At 47.2% G+C, this 21,768-nt stretch overlaps 1 protein-coding gene across 1 annotated transcript in view; it reads right to left on the minus strand.

The window, feature by feature from the left end:
* Window positions 1-21,768, minus strand: part of CHD1 (chromodomain helicase DNA binding protein 1) — a 1,592,763-nt gene that overhangs the window by 386,706 nt on the left and 1,184,289 nt on the right. Inside the window, exon 31 of the mRNA XM_078675438.1 lies at window positions 11,819-12,052. Coding sequence (XP_078531564.1) covers window positions 11,819-12,052 — 234 coding nt within the window. The remainder of the gene's footprint in view (window positions 1-11,818; window positions 12,053-21,768) is intronic.

Below are 21,768 nucleotides of genomic sequence, written 5' to 3' on the forward strand. Positions count from 1 at the left end.
GTGTGCGGAGATGTCCATGTAGCTGCCTGACAGATGTCATTGAGGGGGACTCCCTGTCCCAAAGTAGTGGTAGCTGCCGTCGCCCTGGTGGAATGGGTGCACAGTCCTACTGGAGGCTCCTTCTTTGCCAAAGAGTAGCAAACTTTTATACACAAAACAACCCATCCGGAGATGGTCCTTTTGAGCACATCCCGACCGTTTTTGGGGCCCACATAGCCAACAAAGAGCAGGTCGTCCACCCAGAATTGCTTGGAGCGATCCAAATAAAAGGAAAGCGCACATTTTGGATCCAGATGGTGGAGCCTCTCTTCCTCCTTAGAAGGATGCTGAGATGGAAAAAAGGTAGGCAAAGTGATGGTTTCACCAACGTGGAAAGAAGTAACCACCTTGGGAAGAAAGGAAGGTCTGGTTCTTAGGCCGACTGGGTCTGGATGAACAGCCAAAAAGGGAGGCTTTGAAGAAAGAGCTTGGAGCTCACTCACCCTGCGAGCAGAGGTGATGGCAACCAGAAAGGCAGTCTTTAAAGTAAGAAGTCTGAGAGGACAATTATGAAGTTGCTCAAAGGGAGCACAAATAAGGTAAGTAAGAACCAGGTTCAAGTCCCACTGAGGCATTACGAAGGGAACAGGTGGAACAAGAGGAGTAATGCCCTTAAGGAAGCGACTTACAACAGGGTACTTGAAAAGAGAAAGCTGATCAGGAAGCCTAAGAAAAGCTGAAATGGCTGAGAGGTAGCTCTTTTGAGTGCCCAGAGCAGAGCCCTGCGGGGCCAAAGACAAGAGGAACAGGAGAACCTCAGAAAGAGGGGCAGAAAAGGGATCCATTGCTGTGCACCATGCCACAAATGTGATCCATCTGCAGGCATATACCGTCTTAGTGGAGGGACGCCGGGCTGCCAAAATAACATCACAGACTTTGGGAGGAAGGTCGAAGGCTGTCAACTGTCGCCACTCAATCTCCACACAAGGAGGTGGAGACTGGACAGATTTGGGTGGACGACCACCCCCCACTGCTGCAAAAGAAGATTCTCCCGAAGAAGCAGACGGATCGGAAATTCGATGGCCATGTATAACAGCTTGGGATACCAGACTCTTCGTGCCCAATCCGGAGCCACAAGGATGACTTGGGCGCAGTCGCACTTGATTTTCTTCAGCACTCTGGGCAGAAGAGGTATAGGCGGAAAGGCGTATAGAAGTACCGCAACTCCACTTGCGAATGAAAGCGTCATCTAGCGCGTGCCGCCTTGGAAATTCCAATGCACAGAATTGTGGACACTGCACGTTCTTTTCGGTAGCGGATAGATCTAACCAAGGCTCTCCCCACTGTTGAAAGAGACCTTGCATCACTGAGTGAAGACGCCATTTGTGATCCATCATGCACCACCGGAAACCAGAGGCTGCAATTGACGTGCAGCGCCCGAATGCAATTGGACAGATTCCCCTGATGCTGTGCCCACTGGAAGTTCAGGTCCCACTGCAGAGCCCGCATATGCCACCTGACATGATCCACCAACAGGATTCAGGAGGCCATGAAGCCCAGTGGCCCCAGGATCATTCTGACCGAAACCCGGGATAGAGGTTGAAAGATCAGAATCATAGCCTGAATATCCCCAACTTGCTGTTTGGAGGATAAACCCAAAACTGCGTTGTGTCCAGAACAGCTCCGATGAAAAGGAGCTTCTCAGAGGGAGTCAGGTGTGACTTCAACACATTTGTAGTGAACTCCAGCAAGTGCAGGAGGTCCGCCATAGTCTGGAGGTGAGAGACAACTGCTTGGGGCGAGCCCGCCTTCAACAGCTAGTCGTCGAGATAGGGGAAGACTGGAACCCCTGATCTGCGCAGATGAGCTGCGACCACCGCCATCACCTTTGTGAACACCCGAGGGGCACTGGTAAGGCTAAAGGGAAGCACTGTAAAAGTGCTTGTGGCCCACCGTGAAATGCAGGTAATGCCGGTGGGCTACAAGGATGGGGATGTGAAAGTAAGCGTCCTGCAAGTCCAATGCTACCATCCAGTCTCCACGGTCGAGGGCAGACAGAACCTGAGCTAGCGTTAACATTTTTAACTTCTCCTTCGGGAAGAAGCGGTTGACGTTCCAGAGAACCAAGATAGGACGCAGAGGTTAGTCCTGACTGCCAGCGTATGCAGCTCGAGGTTGAGAGCCTCGGCCGTACTAAGCAACACCACTGCATAAGAAGCTCCCTTCTCTGTAGCCACGGTAGGAGGAGACAACAGGCCAGGGTCTGGGGAGGTGTCTAGACCACTGGCTACCCCAAACTCCTCTCTCCAGTCTGAATTATACTCCAACTGGTCAGTTAAAGGGTCTCCGGACCTCTCCCAGTCCTCCTCACCCTCCTCTGGTGGCCAATCTGGCCTGAAAGAACCAGGGTAGAACAGAGGAACAAAAGTACCCGTCGGCGCCAGAACCGTGTCTTCGTCGGGGTGGAGGACGGGGTAGACCCTGGCTGGGGACACAAACGGCATTGGCTGCAGACCCAGGTCTGGATCCAAGGGGACACTGCGGGGCCAGAGCCGCTGGCGTCGAAGGCTCAGGACCCCCAGTCGAGTCTGCAGAGTCCGAAGGCACACCAGCGGAGTCGGGCTGCCCAAAGATAGCATGCATTGCTTCGTAAAAGCTGCAAAGCTGGGCAGGGGCCGCTCTGGGTCCCGGAAAAGGTGGAAACCTCGGAGTCGGGCTCCGCACACGGAGCCGCGGGAGGGTCACCACCCGCATCCTTCGTCCCGACGGCCGGGGAGAAGACAAAGAGCGACTATGCTTCTTTGACTTCTTCGACTTACCTGAGAAGTGCGAAGACTTCAAGGACGAGTGGTGGTGGTAGCTCCTTGACCTCCCGCGCGACCTGGACCTTGAACGGAGCGGACTGCTGGGCCACGAGACGTTTTCGAAACTGCTCCCGCAAAGATTTAGGATTCATGGTACGGCAGTCGGAATAGGACTTGGGATCGTGGTAGCGTTTGAGGCACCACAGGCGCACGCGGTGCGGCTCTGTCACCGACCTCAGTTTTCAAGGGAACTGCACCCCTTGAAACCGGGCATCCCTAACGTGCATTAGGAGTCGATAAACTCAAAACGGTATTGTCAAAAGTCGCAAAAAAGTCAGTCAAAAAAGTGACTGGAAGTACCGTTCTCTATGGATCTGCGCTGGCTGGCGCGGAAAAGGAAAGAACTGACGTCAGCGTGCGAGGGCGGTGTCTAAGTAGCTGCCGCAATGTCATCCCGGTGACCACGACACCAACTTCGAATGCAGAGCCGAACGACACCATCTTTCGACATGCAGGGGTACTGACAAAAAATTCTCCAGATCCAGTTTGACGCCTGGGGTTAATTCACATACTAAAGAATCTATAACAAATTGTTCCTTTCAAATTGTGTTATTATGTAAGAATATTTCGACAATGAACAATTTTGTTGATCATTTTATTTACATATATTCATTGTATAAAAATGTCGTTATAGCTAAATAGGGTATCGGTGAATTCATATGTATTACATTTGTATGCTACAATGTTTAGAGAGAAACTCTGTGTTAGAAAAATGTGCAAGGGAATTCACACGTTTCTATTCACACCTTCCATCACAAATCACAAGGCTCATTTTTCTCATGATAATGTTAAAAAATAGTACATAAGTGTGTAGTTTTAGGCATTCTACACAGATCATCTATCCCATAGTAGTCTTTTACATTCAGGTCGCACACTGGAACTTGGTGATGTTGGCTATTTGCTTCTCATAAGAAAAGATACATAACACATGAAGAGTGGTCTTGCTCTAAAGAACAGGCTGCAGACTGGAAAAACATTTGAAATATAAGCAGCTATGTGTGCGTGTTGGGCTATTTTTGGAAGTTTCCATGTTTAGCAAGATTTTAGGGCTAATGTAAACATTGGGTAGAGCTAGAAAGAAAGGACTGTATCATAGGATTCATCTAAAGAATTCCTTGCTATTTAATTTGCAAGCATGTTGCCACTTTTTTAGCTGTATTTCCTTCATTTTTACAGACTTTAAAATGTATATCTGCAATTAGACTTATTTATATATTCTGTACTAAAACAGAGCTTTAACATATTAATAAACCCTTTTAAAATAATGGTGTGACATTATTGTGTGTATGTCCTTCAGGGAAATATGTTACTGCAACCCCCATCAAAAAGGAATATGCTACTTACCAGTATGCATCGGTTCTTGGCATGTAGAGCTGTAGAGCTGCAGAGTTGTACATTTAGCAATAGATCGCCACCTGGTGTTGGGCTCGGATGATTGCAGGTTGTTGTTGTCTTCTTGGAAGAAGTCTTTGTAGTCACGAGATAGGTGACTCCTCCCTTGGACAATACTGCGCATGGTCATCGACTCCATCCTCAGATTGTTTTTCGCCATGATGGGAAATGATGGAGTTAGTAGAAGTAAAGAGAAAAGGATGTCCATGCGTGTGCATCTAAGTAAGATGAGTACTGGAACGGATACAAGTCCCGGGGAGGCGGGAGGGCATGTACAACTCTGCAGCTCTACATGCCAAGAACAGATACATACTGGTAAGTAGCATATTCCGTTCGAGGCATATGAGCTGCAGGTTGTACATTTAGCAACGATTGTGCAGCAGTGTCTCCCCTAGCGGTGGTCACTTGTATCCGTTGCAGCATACTGAAATAGTGTTTTAAGGACAGCTTGGTCTACTGCAGCTTGCTGCTTGGCTTGCACGTCAACACAATAGTGTTTAGTGAAGGTGTGTATGGTAGAGCATGTTGCTGCCTTACATATGTCCTCTAGTGGTATGTTTCCTAAGAAAGCCATAAAGGCTCCTAGTTTGTGAGTGGAGTGTGCTCTAGGAGGAACTGTTAGTGTACGTTTTGCCTTTAGATAGCATATTTGAATACACTTTACAATCCATCTGGCATTTCCTCCTTTAGATATGGGATTGCCTTTGTGTGGTGAACAGAAAGATACAAATAGTTGTTTGACTTTCTGAAGGATTTAGTCCTGTCTGTGTAGTATAAAAGAGCTCTTCTAACATCTAGGGTGTGTAGGTCTCTTTCTGCAACAGAGTCTGGTTTTTGGAAAAACACTGGTAACTCTACTGATTGGTTAAGGTGAAAAGGAGTAATCACCTTTGGCAGGAATTTTTGGTTAGGTCTAAGAACCACTTTGTTAGGGTGTATCTGAAAAAATGGTTCTTCTATTGTGAATGCTTGCATCTCACTAACTCTTCTGAGAGAGGTGATGGCAACAAGGAATGCAGTTTTCCATGTTAGGAATTGCAATTCACACTTGTGTAAAGGCTCAAATGGGGGTCCCATGAGTCTTGTAAGGACAATGTTCAGGTTCCATACTGGTGCAGGTGGTAACCTAGGTGGGATTATTCGTTTTAATCCTTCCATAAATGCTTTTATTGCAGGTACTCTAAAGAGAGATAGGTGCTGTCTATTCTGTAAATAGGCTGCAATTGCTGCTAGATGCATGTATGTAGTCATATGTAGGTGTAGAAGGTAACAAATCATATTCTGGATAGAAACATCCAATGGATCAATATCATTGTTGTTACAATATATTGCAAATCTTTTCCACTTAGCAGCATAACATGCTCTTGTGGTGGGTCTTCTAGCTTATTTAATTATGTTCATACATTCTGGTGGTAAATTTAAGTAGCCAAACTCTAAGACCTCAGGAGCCAGATTGCCAAATTCAGCTGGCTTGGTTCTGGGTGCCTTATTTCTCCATGGTTCTGTGTTAACAAGGATGGCGTGAGCCGTAATTTCTGATGTGGAACCAGTGAGAGATCTAGTAGTGTGGTGAACCATGGCTGGCGTGCCCATGTGGGGGGCACTAGTATTAGTTTGAGGGACTGTTGTCTGAGCTTGCGTACTACTAGTGGAATGAGTGGGAGAAGCAGAAAAGCGTACGCAAATCTGCCTGACCAATTCATCCATATTGCATTCCCCTCCGACCGCGGGTGTGGGAACCTGGCGGCGAAGGTTGGGCATTTTGTGTTTTCGTGGGTGTCAAACAGATCTATGTGTGGGTGCCCCCACATTCGGAAGAATGGTTGTAGGACTTGTGGGTGCAACTCCCATTCGTGAATCTGTTGTGATTGACGACTCAATAGATCTGATATCTGATTGGAGGAACTATGAAGATGCAAGATGCCATCATGCCTATTAGTTTCATGAACACTTTGGCCTGAAGAGACTGTTGGCATTGAAAAAGGGAGACCAAGCTCTGAATGCTTTGAATCCTGGCTTGACTGGGATAGGCTACAGCTACTGATGTGTCTATGGTAGCTCCTAGATATTGGTGAACGTGCGAAGGCTCTAGGTGCGACTTGGTGTAGTTTATCGTAAACCCTAAGTCATGTAATGTCTGAATTTTTTGTTTGGTGTGTTGTACACACTGGTTAAACGATCTTGCTTTAATGAGCCAGTCGTCGAGGTAAGGGAAGACATGTATCTGTTGTCTCCTGAGATGTGCTGCTACTACTGCTAAGCACTTTGTAAACACTTGTGGTGCTGTTGTGACCCCGAATGGAAGGACTTTGAACTGATAGTGTTGTCCTTGTATGACAAATCTTAGATACTTCCTGTGCACAGGATGTATAGGATTATGAAAATAGGCGTCCTTTAGGTCTAGTGGTGTCAGAAAGTCTCCCTGTTGTAGTAATGGGAGTACTTGTTGTAAAGTGATCATGTGAAAATGATCTGATTGAATGTAGTGGTTTAGGGGCCTGAGGTCGAGGATCGGTCTTAATGTCCCGTCCTTTTTGGGTATTAGGAAATACCGGGAGTAGACTCCTGTTCCTTGTTCCTGTAAGGGGACCTCTTGAATATCATCTTTTTGTAGAAGTGCTAGAACTTCCTGTTGAAGCAGTGTTATTTGTTCTGTGGACATTGGACGCTGCCTGGGTGGTATGTTTGGGGGGGTTGCTGTGAGTTCTAGGCAGTAGCCATGTTGGATAATTTGTCTTACCCACCTGTCTGTTGTGATGGAATCCCAGACAGGTAGGAACTGTGATACTCTTCCCCCTACTGGTGTGGAATGTTGTAGGGGAGGCAGAGGGAAGTCACTGTTTGGGAGTGGAAGAAGAGCGGTTGTTGCTGTTACCTCCACCTCTTCCCTTATTGTTGTTGCCTCTGTACCCTCCTCTATAGTAACCGTTATTAGAGGGGGTTTGTGTTTGTGTTTTAAAAGATGACGTGTTATCTGCACCGGTCTGCTTGGAGCCTCCTCTATAAGAGGAGCGGCGAAAAGTACCTCTAGTCTGGGTAAATTGTAATGCACCCATAGACTTAGCAGTGTCTATGTCCTTTTTCATCTTTTCTAGCGTATTATCTACCTCTGGCCCAAAAAATTGGTTCTGATTGAAGGGCTGGTTGAGGATGGTAGTTTGCACCTCAGGTTTGAAACCGGAAATGCGTAGCCATGCATGACGCCTGAGGATAACACTGGTGTTAACTGCCCTAGATGCTGTGTCAGCTACGTCTAGTGCGCATTTAATGGAGGCATTTGATATTAGTTTGCCTTCCTGTAACTGCTCCGCTGCATGATCCTTGTATTGATCTGGCAGATGTTCCATTAACTTTTCTAGTTGGTCGTAGTGAGCCCTATCGAACGTGAGAGTAAGGCTTGTGTGTATGCTATGCGCCAAATGTTTGTTGCTTGTGCAGCAATCCGTTTCCCTCACGCATCAATGATTTTTGATTCTTTGTCAGGGGGGGGGGGGGGGGGGGGGCGTGTCCCCAGAAGTCTGGGAATTGGCTCTTTTACGTGCATTTGACACAACTAAAGAGTCCAATGGTAGGTGTCCCTTAATGTAGATAGGATCTGATGGTGCTGGCCTATACTTTTTCTCTATTCTTGGGTTTAGTACCCTACACCTTACTGGGTCTTTAAAAATATCTGGGGCATGTTTAATGACCCCTTTGATCATAGGTAGTATTTGAGTAGATCTCTGTGATTGCTCAAAAGTGTCTAATAGGAAATCTTCCTCAATGGCATCAAAGTGCATTGGGACTCCGGGGTAAAGTGCAGCTCTGTTTAGTAGATGATTAAACCCAATAATATCCTCTGGAGGGGAATGTTTAGTTGGGTAATACTGAGGATCAGGTATGTCTGGTGCATTATTTGGTTGGAAATTATATGCATCATCCTCCTTGGTATAATCTGGGTTGACATCTTCATCCTCATGTAAGGGATATGTATGTGTATCTGGTACATCATCCCCCCTACCTAAATCATACTCCTCGTCAGTGTGGTGTGATGATGTAGGAGATTGAGCAGGAGAAGTTATAGGCTCATTATATGGAGTGATAGGAGAGGAAGAAGGTGAAGGAGAGGAAGGGTGCATTGCAGATGTTGCACAATCCTTTTTGGCAGGAACCACAGTTGGAAGTGGTGTGTCTGCTGGCCTTTTTTTGTGTGGAATTGCTTCCACATGTCCAGTTTAGTCCTCTTCGGCGCCCATTTTTTCTGTGTCGATAGTGGTTCTTTAGCGTTTTTTGCCTTAGGAGGGGTTATTGAGTCCTGTGGCAATTTCTTCGGTGCCGAATGTTCTTTAGGCTTGTGTGTATCAGGCCTTGTGGTCTTCGGTACAGTTATCGAAGATTTTGGCGTGGAGACAGGTTTTGTTGGTCCTGTTGCGCCGGAGTCTATCTTCCCGTCTTTGTTTTTGGAACCGGATAGTTTCGGAGTCGAAGCTCTCGGTTCCGTTATTGTTTTTGGTTTCGGCACCGATGCCTGTTTAGGTTTGTGTGCCGAAGAGTCTTTGGGCGCCGAAGGGTGTGTTAGCTTCGGTGCCGAAGGGTCCTTCGGTGTCGAAGGGTTTTTCGGTGCCAATGGAGGAGGTGGAATTGGCATATGTTGTTTTTTCGGTGCCGAGGCACCGGAAGGCGTAGTCTTTTTCCTCGGAGCCGAGCCCGAAGGCGGGGCGTTAGAGGGTAGATTTCGGTCTCGACTGGGCCCCATGGACGGAGTGCTGACCGTTGCCTTTGGTTTGGGCAGTGTCTGTGGTGCAGGGGCAGAGGTACTCGCGTGTTGTCGAGATGGAATCGAATCGTCCGAGTCCTCTGCTCCCGATATGATCTGGAGATCAGGCGAGTCTTCCTCGGCGACGAGTGGAGCCTCGTCCTCAGAGATATCTTCGAGTGGGTTCTCGTCCTCGGAGACGTCCTGTTCGACGATCTCCTTCTCAAAGATGGCCTCCGGTGCTGGTGCTGATCTCCTCATCTCATGTCGACGGGCCCTCCGATCCCGAATGGTCTTTTTTGATCGGAAGGAGGCACAGGCTGTGCAGGTAGACTCGTCGTGTTCTGGCGAGAGACAGAGGTTGCAAACCTCGTGATGGTCGCTATGAGGGAATTTTACTCGACATACCGGGCATCTCTTGAATGGAGTTCTTTCCATGAGGCGTAGGCCGTACGGCGCCGATGGGCCCAACGGCCCGCGTCGATACACCGGGATGTAGCTCGTGATGTCGAACAGTGTCTTCGAGGTCGAAAGTTGTTTGTCTAAAGTTTTACGCTTCGAAAATGCCGAAAAAGTATTTTCTAGCCGGAGCGGAAAACTTTCATCCGAACCCAGTGGCAGAAAAAAACCATCTGAGGATGGAGTCGATGACCATGCGCAGTAATGTCCAAGGGAGGAGTCACCTATCTCGTGACTACAAAGACTTCTTCCAAGAAGACAACAACCTGCAATCATCCGAGCCCAACACCAGGTGGCGATCTATTGCTAAATGTACAACCTGCAGCTCATATGCCTCGAACATAAGTATTTCTGGTAGACCTTGGCAGGATTAACATTTATTCTGCATGCTTTATCTCCATGGGAGTTGTGGGACTTGTTATAGCTTCTCTGTGTTTCCTGTTCAAGATGCTAAATTAATCCCAACTTTTGCTTGCCTAGGAGCTAATCAAAGTCTGTTGGGCCATAATCACAGTCGACCTATAAAAACGTGCAAACTCTGTAAATGGAACAGGAAAAGAAGCTCTGACTAATATAAGTAAAATGTGTCCGTAGTAGAATTTAGTTTTTTTCTCGAACTTATAGTGTTTTTCCAGTGCATTTCCGTTTTTTTCCGATGCACTTAATTCACCTGCCATGCACCCATTCGACTATGCACATAACTGACTGGCCGCAAAGCCTGGTCCTCGGCCAGACCTGCAGTACCAGTGTGTGCATCCTACCAGGGTCTTTTCTTAACCATAACGTTTTTGTTGTGCAAAAAAACACGAGTTTTATGAAAATTGCAATGGTTGACAAAACGTTGCCTTTTTAATGGAAACATTTTATTTCCATTTTCATAACTACCAATACAACCAGTCAATTAGTCAAACACACAGCCTACAAATGTAAGTGCACAAGACCCACTCACTTCCCCCAAACCCCAGCACCTCCACAGTTATCGAGGCAATCGGTTTATCACACTTGTGTTAACCGTCCAGTCCGTTTTACGATCACCATTTCATCCAAGCTTTCTCATGTTTACGAGGACCGTAAATGTTGCATTTTTAACAGACACAAATCGGCAGCCGCGTGATCACAATTTACATGAAAATCATGATTTAAATGTATAAACCTTATTTTTCACCATTTTCCATGCCTAAGACTGTCCTCCCCCACCACTCCCCTAAAGTTAGGCAATGTTCAGTACCCTCCTTTGCTGCAGAAACATTTTTCCAATAGCATGAAATTGCAATTTTATTTGATTTTCAAAATGGTGAAAAAAAAAATCACATTTGCCACAAAAATCAAGTACGATTAAAAGAAATCGAGATGCAAACAGTAAGATATGCAGTAGTGTTAACCCTTTTTATGTTGACCCCCTTTTTAAGCCCACCCACCACCTTTTTGAAATGGTAGTACCGCAAAAGCTACTGAATGGATTTACAACAAACCAAAGAAAGCACGCAGTCTCAGTAAAGTTTAGTTAAATGCGTTCAGTGTAGGTGAGATGAAAATCTCCTAAGTGAACTAAAATGGAAAAATTGCTATTCTTTTCATGGCCCCTTACCATTTTCAACCTGCACAGATCGGGCATGCCAGACATTACCTAACTACACCAGATAATTGCTAATTTTAGTGAAGATTCGTACACTGGGTCAAAAGTTATCGACATATCCAAAAACACCTATACAAAGTGCGCAGGTCCATGCCTATACAGTGGTGACTGGCATTGTGAAATAATAATACATGTATATGCTAAAGAGTTTTTTTTTTTTTAAAAAGGGGAGCGGGATATTTAATACCACCCAAAAACATAACTTGTTTGCCAATTTAAGAGCCAATTAGAAGAATGAGATACTGGAAGGAAATTCATAAGTTTCCTAGAATATCCGATGCTCTCAATCATAAGACTACAGGCTGAGCTAAAGAAAAAACAATGTAAACGCAAATCCATCAAGCAAGAGCAATGTCTACCCCTCAGAGGAGTTCCAGAAATGCACATGGACTTAGTTGCTGGTGTCATATGGCATGGCATGCTAGCAAGTGTTGGCCAGCATGCCACATCCATCCTAGCTCCTAAGTTCCAAGTATACCACCAGTGCTGTGTAAAATAAAGTTGCCTTGCACTGGAGAAACTGATTTTAAAGGCAACAAATCTTGATGTAGATTATAAGTTAACAACCAACGGACACTAACAGAGTCTGTCACAACTAGAATATTCACTGAGTTGTTTTTCCTTTTGTTAAAGGCACAAAGTTAAAGTCACAAAGTGAAAAGTTACAAACTAGTTTTGAAAGTAATGCACTATAAACCACAATCAAGCTTATAACCTTAAAGCCAATAGTGCCAATTTATTTTGTAATTTCACCTTCTCTTCTTTGTTCTCTTTGTCTTTTAAAGATGGGTCCTTTATTTTTTCTTTTGTCTCCTTTTCCCTCACTTCTTTTTTATCTTCCTTTTCTTTTTTCTCTTTTTTTAATTCATTCTTATTTTCACATTCAATAATTTCTTTTTCTTCAGGTTCATCCTTAATATTGGATTCCGGCTCGGTTTCACCTTCCCCTTTTTCGCCTGCCTGTATTTTGTCAGCCTGTTTTACATCCTGAAAAAACAAACCGATCACATAAAACAAATTAGTTATACAGCAAATGTAATGGAGCCGACAATACATTCTGTACTTCTTTACAAAGGGTAGCGTCTTAACGTAAGGCAAATTCCATTCTTTACTCTCACCTATAACCATATGCTTCCAAAAAGATATCTAGCTTACCATCTTAATCACTTGAACCTTCCTCTAAAATCAGCAGAATTCCAATAAGGGATAACGCCCCTACCTTCAGTGTATGATGAATATATAACTGTCCCTACTTGCAAACCCTGCAAAAACAGGCTTATGTTGCAAAATTAGAAACCTACTGAATGACAACCCTTTTCCGGTCCAGTCAGCATCTTCCGTGTCTCCGATAGATACCTAGAAATGAAGGCTAGTAACTGAAAAGATTGGTACAAATAACTGTCTGACCACCAGAGGAAGAACGAAGGGATTCACTCTCAAAGTTACTTAGGAAGATACTGAATTTTTAAATCAGCCGAATAGGCCTGAAAACTGACCACTATTCTGGCTTAAGATAATGTAAAAAAACTTTCACCAGTGGGACAACTGAATTGACGATTAAGTTCAAACGTTAGAGACATTAACTGAGCCAACACCTGGTTGAGGTGCCAATGAGTACGGCTAGAACCTACAGAGGAATCCCTTTTCACCCATCCCTTTGATAATAAAAAATCCATGTGGGTATCATACCAAGAAAGAGGAGTATGCTTCTTCAAAATGATCCAAAGTTTTAACAAACAAATAGTTGGAAAACTTCCTTGCAAAGGCTCAAAGTGAAATTTAGCACTTCAGACAATAAAAGCAGCTGCATGGTGTATGCCGCAATGTGAGGAAATGGGGTGTATTATATAGTGTGCTTGTTCATCATCACTGTTTAAAACACTTACCAAAAACCCTTTAGAGTTTCATCTGCCAGACCCTCAGCTCAATCTAAGGTAGCTGTGGCTCTGAGCAGCAAGGCTTACACAAAGGAACAAGAATTGAGCATATAATCAGCACCAAAACAATTGAAGAAATCGACAACACTAAAGAAATCCAACACCAATATATAAAATTTGTCAGTATTTAAAAAAAGATTTTGACACTAGAATGAAGTAGATCGACTGCAGGGTTCTGGAGATAAAGATTATACAAGCAATATCAATGAAATTTCACTGAACCGCAAACAAGCCTTGTGTGATAAAGTGCCCTCTTTCTTGCATGGTATGCCCCCACTTTTTGCTGAATTGCTGATGTTCTTTGACTGTGTGCGCCCTGGGCTCCTGCTAATCAGGTACCCAGGGCCTATGTTCCTTCCCTAAAACTGCATTGAAGCATAAACCCCAATTGGCTTCTCTGGCACACACGTCAGTCCCTGGTAAATGGTACCCAGGGCACTGTGACCAGAGAAGGCCTCTAAGGGCTGCAGCACATATTGTGCCACCCTTAGAGGTCCTGTACCCCGACACTCATACACTGCCTTTGCAGGCTGCGTGTCTTGGTGCAGAGCAAAGTTAAGAGTCAACATGGGACACATCCCTGTGTGCCATGCCCACAAACCACTGCCCTGGCATACATCAGTCACCCCTCTAGCTGGGTGTCCTACGCCAGTGGTGAGGGTACAGGTGAATGAGCCCTGTAACCCTATAGTGCCCAAGTGCATTCCTGGGAATTGTAAGTGCAGTGCTGCCTTTAAGTGTATAAGTGCTGGGACTTTGTCATTACGAACTCCACAACACAGTAATGGCTACACTGAAGACTGGAAAGTTTGGTATCAAACTTCTCAGCACATTAAACTCACACTGATGCCAGTGTGGGATTTAATGTAAAATGCACAACAGAGGGCATCTTAGAGATTCTCCCTGGAACTCGAACAACTTCTAGTGACCTGACTGAGTGGCTGCTTAGGCTGCCACCGACAGACATCTTTCTGGACTCCTGGGCCGAGAGCCTGCTGCTCTCGGGGGCCTGAAATGATGCACATCCTGGGACGAGGTGCCAAGACTCCCCCCCTCCCCCAGGATGGGCAGGGTTCACAAAGGCAAAGCTTCAAAGGAATGTCGCCTTTGTGAGCGTCCCCAGACCATTTGCTGCTTTCAGCAACTGGTCCCCACCGGTACTGACCCCCACTTTGGGGCGGAGAACCGGCAGGAAAACCAAATGAGGAAGGGAGGTGTGCCCACTTTTGCCAACCCCATCCCTCAGGAGGTGGAGGGGAGGTAAAGCACAACTCTCAGTCCTGCCATCTTGCAGATGGGGGGACCCAGCTAACCAGAGTGAGGCATCTGTCTCCCTCCCACTGGAGGGTGGCATAAAAGGGGTGAACCCACTCCGGGAAAGGGACCCATTTGGTCCTAACCTTTTACCTACGTATAACATCCCAAAATCTAGTATTTAGGGGCACTCCTGCACCTTGCTTCCTCAGACAAGAAACTAGAGGAAGAAAAGAAGGACCCCCGAACAGTAGTACCGAAGCTAAGAAGACGAGGACACCCACTGTCTTGGCTCCAGACCTACCGGCCTGTCCCCACCTCGAACCTCCAGAAGCAAAACTACGGTGTGTCCTGCAGCCAGCAGCCTCAAGAACCCAGAGGACCTGCCCTGCCTTTAAAACAAAAGACTCTGTCTCCCGTGAACACCGGATTTCTTCGACAACAGACTCCAGCTCTGGCAAGATCTGTGTGTCTGCACCACTCTGCACCCGACTCTCACAACCTGAGTGGCCTAACACCGCGAGAAGGTCTCGCCAGCGATCCTGACCAAAGATCCAGTGATCCCTGACCTGCCTCTAGCCTCCAGCCGACGCCTGCAGCCTCAAACCGAAAGGTACCCCAACCGCGACCAGGAGCTGGTAAGAAGATCCGACCCTAAAAGGCACCCCTGCACCCGACGACCCACGGCCTGGGTGGCCCAACCGATGGGGCCTAACCAACCCCAAAAATCCCAACTTACCTCTCCAAGTGATGGTGGCACCCAAAAGACCTTCATCCACGAGCCTGCAGTGTGTTCGCAAACCAGAGACTCCTGACTGAAACTTAGAGGGCGCACAACGCCAAACCAGCACTATGCACCCGGCCACCCCAGTGCCGCTGAGGGTGCACCTTTTGTGCTGGTTTACACCCCCATTTACCCTGAGCTTAAGTCCATGGAGCTTCACTCCCACACCCTTGTGTCCTGCTCGTAAGCAGCCACCAACCTGACTCCCCCTATACCCCATTGGATAACATTGGGCCTCAGCACTCTGTGCCCTAGTGCCGCTGAGGGTGTAACAAGAGTGCATCCTTGAACCTGGGAGACCCCTGGGTCTACCCCCTGTATACCAATTCCCACAACCGAATACCTACCTTTGAACCGATAACCCTATTTTTCTCTACATGATAACATTGACTGTTTTTCTGTGAAAAGTTTCCTAAGTATGGAGTTGGGAAATCTAAAAAAAGTTTCTAAAACTTTAACATAATAACCAAACGCTTTAACTTATCTATATACTATATCAAAGTGAGGTATAGTGCGCACAGAGTCCAGTGGATCCCCAAAGGTAAGCAGAGGTAAAGTTAGATAGCACCTCACTCTCTATTTGTGCTAGTGTGGTTGAGCAGTAAGGCAGTGTCAGAGGTCAGTGTTAAGCATTTGTTGTACACACTCAGTCAGAAAATAAATTCACACACTCAAAGACTGAACTTCAGACCAATTGTTTTTGTATAAAAATATTATTTTAGTTATTTTATTTCCTAGAACCAAGCAAGCTTGGCACAGGTAAGTTGATGAATAATTTGCAGTAAATAAACAGTTTGGAATGCAGTTGTAAATGTACTTTGAAATGGTTACAGTTTGAATTACTGGTAATGCAATACTGTGGAATGCTGTACATATACTTTGTATCGATTTTGCAATAAAAATTACTGGTGAGTTACTTTCAAGTTACTTTTGAGATTACTTTTTCTACTCAGTGTGATATGTCTAGATATCATACTAGGACATGTCCTAGAGAAAATGTGAGTAAAGTCAGTTTTGCAGAATTGTTATTTTTCAGGTTTTTATACAATTCAACTCCACACTTAGAACATTTTCAGAGAAAAAGAGTCAATAGATTCCTATGGAGTGAAATTAAGTTAACGGTTACCAGGTAAGTAATCAGTCTTTGGAGTTGAGCTTCTGGTGTTAGAACAAGGGTTCCCCCCCGGGTCAAGGATGCACTCTCGTTACACCCTCAGCGGCACTAGGGTGGCCGGGTGCAGAGTGCTGCGGCCCAATGTTATCCAATGGGGGATAGGGGGTCTCCGGTTGGTGGCTGCTGGCAAGCAGGCCACTTGGTTGTGGGAGCAAAGCTCCGAGACTTTAGCTCAGGGAAAATGGAGAAACAAAGTAGCATAAAAGGTGCACCCTCAGCGGCACTAGGGCGGCCGGGTGCAGGGTGCTGTTTCGACGTCGGGCGCCCAGTTGGTTTCAATGAGGAACCTCCAGTTTGCAAAGGTACTGCAGGCTCGGGGATGAAGGTCTTCTGGGCGTGACCACCACTTCGATAGGTAAGTTGGGAAGTTTGGGGTTGGTTAGGCACTGTCAGTTTGGGCACACAAGGCCGTGGGGCGTTGGGTGCAGGGGTGCCTTTTGGGGCGGATCTTCTTACCAGCTACAGGTGCGGTTGGGGGGGGGGGCGAAGGATCTTCTGGAATTAGGCTGCAGGTGTTTGTGAGAAGTTAGCCTGGTATATGATGTTCACTATTCTAGTGAGCACCTTGCACCAGTCCAAACAACCCTTATGGTGATGGTTGTAAGTCAACCTTATAGACCAGCTATCCTAGTGGTAGCGTCGACAGAACAGTCTTAGGCTAAAAGACTCTTGAGGGCGTGTAAAGACAGCTGTTTTACCATATGTAACCCCTTTGAATATCAAATGAAAGGACATCACACAATATATATATAAAATATATAAGTATTTATTCACTAACACACTCCTCTGACTCTTTATGAGATCAGAGGCAAAAGCACATAACAAGTTACTTTAAATAGCACAATTTACAGTTAGGCCCTAGGGGCGCGTAAAACCATATACTAAGTAAGTGGTATAAGAACCACGACTTGGGAAAGGAGAAGGCCTTGGGAATCGCTGGGGCTACACTATCTGACCCTTAGGTTAGGAGTAGGAGTCCCACAGGCGGCGCATGCAGTGTCTTTACACTCACGCAGGAGTCAATGTTAAGTCAATGGGAACTTAGAAGGTAAGTAAATGAAGATTTAGGACACTTCCGGTCTAGCTAGGAGGAAACAACTAGTAAATCTGGACACGAGGATAGTCAATTCCTACTGGAGCACCGAAGTACTCACGTTACTTCACCCACAGGCTGCGGGTGCATAGGTGTCAAAGTGTGTCGGGTTTCGTCGTTGTTCTCAATGGAGCCTTGAAGAAAGATGCTGCAGGCGATGCTGCAGGCGACCAGGAGGAAGATGTCCGGGTGGATCCAAGGGTGGATCTAGGATGAAGAGGACCTGAAAGCAGAGGGGACAGAGTCTAGGTCACTAGCCAGTGACCGGGTGGAGCCAGGGAGGAACCAGACGTCCTCGAGGAGCAATCAGGTGCGGATGTGAAGCTTGTCGTTGCAGCCACGCGGACCAGGAGGCATCGAGGACGACCAGGTGCTGGAGAGGAGCTGTCCCACAAAGGTTCTCGCAGATGGAGGGGTCGACTTCAAGATTGGAGCCAACAAGCCTAAGCAAAGGCAACCACCAGGGGGGTCTGAGGTACTTCACCTTTTCAGGGAAGCGAGGGCCAGTCTGGAGCAACCAGACCAGCGATGGATTTTCAGAAGGATCGTCGTCAGAGGGCTACTAGCCAACGGGCCAGCAACCGGACAACGCGTCGAGCAGAACACAAGCAAAAGGGCCCCACACAGATCTCGTGGAATTTGGAGGGCTGATCTTCGGTGTAAGTGGGGCTCAGTGTCGGGGTGTTTCAGTCCCCAAAGCACAGCTTCGAGGATGCCTCAGGAGCTGCCCTGTTAGCAAGTTGAAGACTTTCCAAGTTGCCTGGTTCCACGGGTTCCGACGCCTTCCACAGAGCTCAGCTGTGCTGGAGTCGTGCAGTGGGGTCAGAGGAGTACTGGAGTCGAGGTCTTGTCAGGCTCTGCGCTCGAGTTCCGGCGGGAACGGGGACAAAGCAAGCCGTCGAGTTGCTGGATGGTGCCTGGTTGCCCAGGGTGGTCACTCCTTGGCCACAAGGGAGATTCTTCATTCTTCAAGTCGGTTTGAATGTCGAAGGGTCCAGAGTTTCGTATCAAAGTTTCATCAGGATTAATCTAAAGTCTCCTGGGTCAGCTCCTACCTTTGTACAACTAAATGGGACTGGTTAACTCACTAGGTCCCTCCTATGGGTGGGACCAGGAAGGGGGGTGGTTACACCCCCTTTCCTTTGTCCAGTTTAGCGCCAGAGCTGGGGCTGAAGTGCCCCAGCACAGGTTTGAACTGGACTATGCATGGAGCACCTAGTGTGCCCCAGGCAGTGTGTTTCTTTTCAGCCCTCCCTGTCCCAATACACAAAATCCTGTCTGGGGTGGTTCTCGCACACCTCTCCAGACAGGAAACCTATTGTCCAGGCCTCCCTCGCTGGAAGGACTCCCAGCAGCAGGAGGTCAGACTTGTGTCTGTGGCAGCAGCCTCCATTTTGTGACGCTGGGGCTCTGGTTAACTTTAGCCGGGATAGTCAGAACTAACATGTCTTCTCCCTCTAGAAGGGTGGCATGCTACCCCCGTCACCAGAATTGGCGAGGGGGTAGTATTCCAAAGCGTATGACACCTTACATGACATGTTTAGATAAAGCCAAACCAAAGTTAGCAAACAACCGCAAGGATTATAATGCACTTAAGAGTATATGGTATGGCAATATCATAGAACAGCTATAAGGACATGGTTCCGAAAGCTGCAGACAGGCTCAGCTCATGCTAGAGCACCATCTCACACATAACCAAGCACTCTGCCTCCAGGATTGTTAAGGCCTGCCATAGGAGTGACTTATAGGTTACTGTGTGTCTATATTTAAAGTAGGTATAGGGATACTATACCTAAGCAAGGGGTGATTACACGACCTTGCCCCAGCTGAGTGATCAGCCAGTTGTGTCAATTTAGGTGGCCAGCCAGGGGTGGCATAATATATGCTGCAGCCCCTGGTAGGCCTTGGATGCACCTATGCCCTGGGTACCTATAGTACACTATACAGGGGCTCATAAGGTGACCCAATATCCAATTGGAGATGTACCTAGAGTACATGGAGTCCATTTTACAGTGAGAGCAGATAGCCTGGGGCCCTGTAAAGCAGGATCCCAGGCCAACTTAGTCGAAAACCAGCTAAACACAAGGCAAAAAATCTGGGGTAACCATAGTCAGGTATCCACCTTCCTACAGTGTTGGCTGGAGGCTTGAGGCAGGTTGGGGGTCGGCAGATCTCGGATCAGGATCACCGGGGTGACCTCCTCGTGATGTTTGCCCACTCAAGCTCGGGCGGTGTACGGCGGGTGTAGAGTAGGGCGGATCCTGTGTACGGCCAAAGCCAGAGGTTGAAGAAGAACAAATCCTGTGTTCACGGGAGACGTCTTTGTAGTTGAAGGCAGGCAGGTCATTCAGGGTTTTCAAGGCTGCTGGCTGCAGGACACACCGGGATTTCGCAGGAGCAGGTTCGAAGGGGAGACCGGCCGGTAGGGCTGGGGCCAAGTCAGTGGGCGTCTTCCTCTTGTTAGCTGCTGCACGGCTGTTCGTTCGTTCTTATTCTTCTTGTAGTTTCTTCCTGTCTTAGGAAGCAAGGTTCAGCTGTGCCCCATACTACTACATTTAGGGGTGTTACAGGTAGGTAAAAGGCAGGGACCAATGGGTCCCTTCCCTGGGGTGGGTACACCCCCCTATTATGATACCCTCCAAGGCGGGGGGCATGAGCGTGCCCCTGGTTGGCCGAGTCCCCCACCATCTTCAAGATGGCGTGGATTGAGAGTTGTACTTCACTTCACCTCCCCCATCTGAGGGGTGGCGTTGGCAGAGGTGGCCACACCTCTCTTCACTTGTTATTCCAGCCGGTTCTCCCACCCAAAGTGGGGGGTCAGAACCAGTGGGGAGCATTTGCTGAGGGCAGCAAGTGGCCTGAGGAAGCTCACCAAGGTGGTAAGCCTTTGAAGCTTCCAGTTTGTGAACCCTGCCCATCCTGTGGGAGGAGGCTTGGCACCTCATCCCAGGATGTGCATTTGTTAAGGCCCCAGAGAGCAGCAGTCTCTCGACCCAGGGGTCCGGAAACAGCTGAAGGCAACCACTCAGCCTGGTCACTAGTGGTAGGTTAGCTTTCAGGGGACATCTCTAAGATGCCCTCTGTGTGCATGTTTCATTAAATCCCATACTGGCATCAGTGTGGGTTCAATGTGCTGAGAAGTTTGCTACCAAACTTCTCACTTTACAGTGTAGCCATTATGGTGCTCTGGAGTTCATAATGACAAACACCCAGCACAATATACTCTTAATGGCAGCACTGCACTTACAATGTCTAAGAATTGACTTAGACACTGTAGGGGTACAGGGCTCATGCACCTCTTCTCTCACCATTGGTATAGTGCACCCAGCTAGAGGGGTGACTGATCTATGCCAGGGTAGTGTTGCGACCCAACCGTAAATCGGAGATACTTCCTGTGCGACTTCAGGATTGGGATGTAAAAGTACGCATCCTTTAAGTCGATAGACACCATCAAGTCCTCTGGCTCCAGGTCCTAAAGAACCTGCGCTAGGGTGAGCATCTTGAATCTCTCCTGCTTGAGAAACAGATTTAAAATTCTGAGCTCCAGGATAGGACGTAACCTGCCATCCTTCTTGGGAATCAGGGCATACCGGGAGTAGCATCCCTGACCCCTTTCCTTCTCCGGAACCACCTCTATCGCACCCTTTTGTAACAGAGCAAGAACCTCCATCTGAAGGAGAAGTAAAGGATCCTCTGTGCAGAACCCTTGGCAAGGAGGATAAGGAGGGGGAAATTCCCTGAAGGTAAGGGCGTACCCATTTTCTACCAGATCTAAAACCCAAAGGTCCGAAGTGATCAATTTCCAATCCTGTAGAAAATGGGTAAGTCGATCTCCTACAGGACCTGCATGATTCAGGATGGCCGATCTAGGGCTGCTTTCCTGCATTACCAGGAGGGGTTGGGGAGGAAGAGGAGGAGGAGGAAGAAGGTTGACGTCCGGTTCCACAAAGACGACCTCTGCCTTTACCCCTACAGGATTTATACAAGGGGTTTTGCTTCTGCTGCTGAGGTTGTTTGAAACTTCGAAAGGAAGACTTCCCGAAGCCGTGGTATCGTTTATAACCCTAACCTCTCGCCTGAGATTGCAGACCCAAAGACTTTGCAGTAGCCTTAATGTCCTTAAACCTTTGCAGGGCAGAATCCGCTTTTTCTCCAAAAAGTTTAGCCCCATCAAAAGGCAGATCAAGAAGAGCAGCCTGAACATCGGGAGAGAAACCAGAAGACCTCAGCCATGCATGTCTTCTTGTTACAATGGATGAACCCATCACCCTGGCAACAGAATCTGCCGTATCCAGGCCAGACTGGATAACTTGGCAAGCTGCAGCCTGAGAGTCCGCCTACACCATACTCCGATTTCCCCTGTCTTCCACAGACAACTTAGGAAGAAGCTGTTTGGCAGAATCCATTAGGGCATGAACATATCTACCAAAGAGACAAGTGGCGTTGGTAGATTTCAGTGCC

This window comes from Lissotriton helveticus, chromosome 2_1, assembly GCF_964261635.1.
Source record: "Lissotriton helveticus chromosome 2_1, aLisHel1.1, whole genome shotgun sequence".
Lineage (NCBI taxonomy): Eukaryota > Metazoa > Chordata > Amphibia > Caudata > Salamandridae > Lissotriton > Lissotriton helveticus.